This window comes from Emys orbicularis, chromosome 24 (assembly GCF_028017835.1).
Source record: "Emys orbicularis isolate rEmyOrb1 chromosome 24, rEmyOrb1.hap1, whole genome shotgun sequence".
NCBI classification, from domain to species: Eukaryota; Metazoa; Chordata; order Testudines; family Emydidae; genus Emys; species Emys orbicularis.
In genome coordinates, this window is record NC_088706.1 from 16,883,963 (window position 1) to 16,889,819 (window position 5,857).

At 45.9% G+C, this 5,857-nt stretch overlaps 1 protein-coding gene across 1 annotated transcript; it reads right to left on the bottom strand.

Annotated features, from left to right (window-relative positions):
• Nucleotides 1–5,355, bottom strand: FAM32A (family with sequence similarity 32 member A). The gene is made up of 4 exons (XM_065422420.1): nucleotides 5,228–5,355; nucleotides 4,969–5,107; nucleotides 2,613–2,666; nucleotides 1–461 (listed from the first exon to the last, which is right to left on the bottom strand). Exons 1-4 carry the CDS (start codon nucleotides 5,302–5,304, stop codon nucleotides 393–395), a joined length of 339 nt encoding a protein of 112 aa, XP_065278492.1. The 5' UTR covers nucleotides 5,305–5,355; the 3' UTR covers nucleotides 1–392.
• Between the last annotated feature and the right edge of the window lie 502 nt (nucleotides 5,356–5,857).

A 5,857-nucleotide genomic window follows, 5' to 3' on the forward strand; every position in this document is an offset into this window, starting at 1 on the left:
TTGAATTCATAAATGAAGTTTATTATGTAGGACACTGTCAAAGTTCTCCTTTCAAAGGAAAAAAGAGAAGAGGTATCTACCAGATAATGTTAGAACAATACACTAGATACATTTCTCCAATAAGCATGAACTACCTTTGGCCCTGATACTGCAGAGAGCTCTGCAAAGGATCCATATCCTTGCACCTGAGTGGAGGCTCAGGGCCTTTACTAGTAGTTCAAGAAGATGGCTGTGCTATGAACATAGTTTTAAATGAACAATGAAAAAGTGTCAGGATGCAAGTGTTTATATAACATTAATAAAATATCCAACTTGGAGAGCAGAGATTTGCGCAGTCATTTCCTTTGAATAAAAAGCCTACTCAGAATCCAAAACTGTGGAAGGGAAGACATTCACTTAGTCCAGCTAACTTTGGGAATGTCATAATGTTCAGTCAGAGCATCCAAGTGTCTGTTGAAATCCTAGGAGGAAAAAAAAAAAAAAAAAAAGTATTTTAAGATATATATTACTGAGATACCTGACCTTGCTATTTCCTCCACCATGTTTATACTTGGCAATTCCAGATCAAACCATTAGCAGAACTGATATAGTATACTGTCTGCCAGTACCAGATAAAAACATAAGAGCAGCCATACTGGGTCAGACCAATGGTCCATCTAGCACAGTATTCTGTCTTCCAACAGTGGCCAATGCCAGGTGCTTTAGAGGGAATGAACAGATGCTTCAGAGAAAGGGGCAAGAAACCCCACAATGGACAGTTATGGAATAGAATGCCCAGAAAGAAAGTTTCTACCTAATTTCCCATCAAGTGGTTGGCTTTTGACCTTGTATCATTTAAGAAATCCTTATAGGTGGCTAATCCTTTATTGGATCCTGGTAAAAACTCTTGACTTCAATAAGTTGTGGTTGTGAGCTACACAGATTAATTTTCTTTTATCAGTTGTAAATCTGTTGCCTTTCAATTTCATTCACTATTCCTCTTCTCCTGTATGTAAAGAGCTTACATAGAAATAACACATTTATCTTTCTATACCACCTATTTTATATACCTCACTAATATCCTTGTCTTCTTTCCAAAACAAGGACAGTCCTAATCCTCCATTTTTCTCTTCATATACAAGTCTCTTAATGCCTCTATTTCTGCTGCTTGTCTCTAGCGCAGGGGTGGGCAAACTATGGCCCGCGTCCAGCCCGTAAAACCTTTTAATCTGACCCTTGAGCTCCATTGCCCCGCTTCAGCGCTCCAGCCGGGGTTGGGGGCTTGCCCCGCTCTGCCCGCCCAGTGCTCCCGCGTGTTCAGGACCAGTCTGACAGGCGTGAGGGCACACATGTTACTCCGGCTGCACAACCCAAACGCGCCATCAGAGCCTGGAATGTGCAAGCCCATGTGCCTGCTACTTGTTGGCTTAGGTAAGTGCTCAGTGGTGGTTTTCAAAGCTGTGGGCTGTTGGGACCTATGTGGGAGGAGATTTCTGAGAGCAGGAGGCTGGTGAATCTCAATGAGTTCCAATGACTGAAAGCTGACGCCCGACAAATTCAGGCTAGAGAGAAAGGGCATGGAAAGGTGGTAAATTTGGTTTACTTATCAGAATACGTTGTTATGATGGTATATTTATAATAGTAAGTAAGGTTTTATGTTTATTTCCACTAAAATGTATCTTTAACAATTCAGAAAGATTCAAATAAACTTGATTTAATAATTTTGTGAGCATTCATGGCCCACCATATAATTTCCATACCCAGATGTGGCCCTCAGGCCAAAAAGTTTGCCCAACCCTGCTCTAGAGCCTCTTCTACATCTGCTATGTATTTTGAGATAGGATGACAGGGTGACAAGAACTGAACACAGTATTTCAGGTGAAGATGTGCCACTAGTTTCTATATTTCCAATCATTCACTTTATATATACCAACACAGATTACTTTTCCCCCTTACTTAATAGTTAATTTAGAACCCAGCAATGGGTACCATATGCATTACACCTTGCATTTGTCAATATTGAATTCCATAGCCCATTGTACTGCCCATTCACCTAGTTTATTAGGTCCTTATGAAATTCTTCAGTCTTCTCTAGATTTGAAGAACTTAAATCACTGTATCATCTTCAAGTTTTACCATCTCACTGTGCTCCCAAGCTAGGGGTTCTGTTTACTAAGCAGGTTGCTGTATTTTGTACCAGTTTAAATTTCTAGGTCAATGTAAGGTGCAGGCCTGTACAGAGGACACTGCAGTAGTCAAATCTTCAGGAAATTAAATAAAGTCCATATCTGAAAAAAAAACAGTAGTAGTCTTTGGGCCAAAGATGAGGAGTTGCCACAGCTGGGAAGAGGCACCTCTCCCCCAGCCCGGCCAGAGCTGCTGCAGCAAGAGAGGCCTGGGGGAGTCCTCTGTCCCCACCACAGCCCCAGGGCAGCCTGCACCCCAAACCCATCATCCCCAGCCCCACCCCAGAGCCCTCACCCCAGCCCTGAGCCCCCTCCTGCACCCAAAACCCCTCATCCCCACCCCCACCCCCCAGGCCCCACCCCCACCACACATCACCTCCATATTGGTGCACATAACAAAATTGATTCCACACATGAATGTAAAAAATTAGAGGGAACATTGCTTACTTCAACTCTTTGTTTATGAGTTTTGGAGGCTTTCTTCAGTATTCTTTCCATTTGCTAAAAATTGAACATAGAAACACAGTGCTGTGATACTTCATTTTTCGCATGCGTGAACATAACACACTGAGTCTGCATTTCACAACTTAGATTTGACCTTCATAGATTCATAGATTCTAGGACTGGAAGGGACCTCGAGAGGTCATCAAGTCCAGTCCCCTGCCCGCATGGCAGGACCAATTACTGTCTAGACCATCCCTGATAGACATTTATCTAACCTACTCTTAAATATCTCCAGAGATGGAGATTCCACAACCTCCCTAGGCAATTTATTCCAGTGTTTAACCACCCTGACAGGAACTTTTTCCTAATGTCCAACCTAGACCTCCCTTGCTGCAGTTTAAGCCCATTGCTTCTTGTTCTATCCTCAGAGGCTAAGGTGAACAAGTTTTCTCCCTCCTCCTTATGACACCCTTTTAGATACCTGAAAACTGCTATCATGTCCCCTCTCAGTCTTCTCTTTTCCAAACTAAACAAACCCAATTCTTTCAGCCTTCCTTCATAGGTCATGTTCTCAAGACTTTTAATCATTCTTGTTGCTCTTCTCTGGACCCTTTCCAATTTCTCCACATCTTTCTTGAAATGCGGTGCCCAGAACTGGACACAATACTCCAGCTGAGGCCTAACCAGAGCAGAGTAGAGCGGAAGAATGACTTCTCGTGTCTTGCTCACAACACACCTGTTAATACATCCCAGAATCATGTTTGCTTTTTTTGCAACAGCATCGCACTGTTGACTCATATTTAGCTTGTGGTCCACTATAACCCCTAGATCCCTTTCTGCCGTACTCCTTCCTAGACAGTCTCTTCCCATTCTGTATGTGTGAAACTGATTTTTTCTTCTTAAGTGGAGCACTTTGCATTTGTCTTTGTTAAACTTCATCCTGTTTAACTCAGACCATTTCTCCAATTTGTCCAGATCATTTTGAATGATGACCCTGTCCTCCAAAGCAGTTGCAATCCCTCCCAGTTTGGTATCATCCGCAAACTTAATAAGCGTACTTTCTATGCCAATATCTAAGTCGTTAATGAAGATATTGAACAGAGCCGGTCCCAAAACAGACCCCTGCGGAACCCCACTCGTTATGCCTTTCCAGCAGGATTGGGAACCATAACAACTCTCTGAGTACGGTTATCCAGCCAGTTATGCACCCACCTTATAGTAGCCCCATCTAAATTGTATTTGCCTAGTTTGTCGATAAGAATATCATGCGAGACCGTATCAAATGCCTTACTAAAGTCTAGGTATACCACATCCACAGCTTCTCCCTTATCCACAAGACTCGTTATCCTATCGAAGAAAGCTATCAGATTGGTTTGACATGATTTGTTCTTTACAAATCCATGCTGGCTGTTCCCTATCACCTTACCCCCTTCCAAGTGTTTGCAGATGATTTCCTTAATTACTTGCTCCATTATCTTCCCTGGCACAGAAGTTAAACTAACTGGTCTGTAGTTTCCTGGGTTGTTTTTATTTCCCTTTTTATAGATGGGCACTATATTTGCCCTTTTCCAGTCTTCTGGAATCTCTCCCGTCTCCCATGATTTTCCAAAGATAATAGCTAGAGGCTCAGATACCTCCTCTATTAGCTCCTTGAGTATTCTAGGATGCATTTCATCAGGCCCTGGTGACTTGCAGGCATCTAACTTTTCTAAGTGATTTTTAACTTGTTCTTTTTTTATTTTATCTGCTAAACCTACCCCCTTCCCATTAGCATTCACTATGTTAGGCATTCCTTCAGACTTCTCGGTGAAGACCGAAACAAAGAAGTCATTAAGCATCTCTGCCATTTCCAAGTTTCCTGTTACTGTTTCTCTCTCTTCACTAAGCAGTGGGCCTACCCTGTCTTTGGTCTTCCTCTTGCTTCTAATGTATTGATAAAAAGTCTTCTTGTTCCCCTTTATTCCCATAGCTAGTTTGAGCTCATTTTGTGCCTTTGCCTTTCTAATCTTGCCCCTGCATTGCTGTGTTGTTTGCCTATATTCATCCTTTGTAATCTGTCCTAGTTTCCATTTTTTATAGGACTCCTTTTTATTTTTTAGATCATGCAAGATCTCGTGGTTAAGCCAAGGTGGTCTTTTGCCACATTTTCTATCTTTCCTAACCAGTGGAATAGCTTGCTTTTGGGCCCTTAATAGTGTCCCTTTGAAAAAGGGACTTCGCCTTGGGGCAAGCTACAAAAATATCCTTTAGGCAAGTTTAAAGTAAAAGCAAGTTGCACTTAGGCCAAACACACCTCAGCCATTACTCTCCCACCCTCTGCCCGCCCCCCAGCACGGCTCAGAAGGAGCTGGCCCCATACCCTTTTCTCTTGCATCTTCTCATAGGCAAGCTGTGCAGGGGTCCGCTTGTCCAGAGCCCGCGTCTTCTCCTCCTCTTGCTTCTTACTGCTCACGATCTGCTCCAGGATTTTGCTTTTGTCCTTAGCCGCCTTCTTCTTCCTGGAGCAAAACAGACCAGGCAGCTTCAGAGAAGAGGCCAAGGGAGCCCCCCGACCAGTGAACCATCCTCCCACTCCCACCAGAGGCCGGGAGCCCCACTGATAAACCCGAGCAGCTCACCGCTTCCCAAGCGCCGGGGCCGCACCGCTCCCCTTCAGCCGCAGCGGCGCGCGCTGGACACTCTCATAATCCGCCATCCCGCGCCAAGGCCTAGGCCAGGCACACGAGCGCTTCCGGGTTACACACCGCGGAACGGGGCCGGGTGGGCGGGGCAACGGTTTAAGGGCGGAGCTAGGTCTCCTGCCCGTGAGTCGCACAATGCATAGCCCCCGCGGCAATGGGCTGGGGCTGACCCCGACCCCCCCGCCCAGCGAGCCGGGCAGCGCTTGGGATCCGGGGGCCGAGCCGGGCGTGAGGGCTCTTGTTTTGCTGTCAGCAGCAGCCGCCGCCCCGTGAGAGGGACGGGGCCTCTCCCCGGGATGACAGGAGGAGTGTTGTGTAGTGCACGGGTAGCTTTTCCACTGTAAGCACCGTGACCATCACACCACCTCCCCGGCCCCGGGAAAAACCTCACCCCAAAGGGAGCTTTCTGTAGTGCACGAAGGAGGAAAAACCAACACCTCCCTGGCGTCCCCTCTGGAGCCTGGCCTCACTGAGCCCGGCTGGGGAAAGGGGAAGGCGCTCGGACTGCGACCCCCACGGGCTGGCGCCAACACAACAGCCTAGCGCGGGAGGGAGTGTTGAGAGCTA

Coding starts and splice junctions, on each gene's coding strand:
- FAM32A (XM_065422420.1), bottom strand. CDS start 5,304: ATGGCGGATTATGAGAGTGTCCAGCGCGCGCCGCTGCGGCTGAAGGGG. Junction 5,108..5,227: donor GCCCCGGCGCTTGGGAAGCG/GTGAGCTGCTCG, acceptor GTTTTGCTCCAG/GAAGAAGAAGGCGGCTAAGG. Junction 462..2,612: donor CTCATAAACAAAGAGTTGAA/GTAAGCAATGTT, acceptor TTTTCCTCCTAG/GATTTCAACAGACACTTGGA.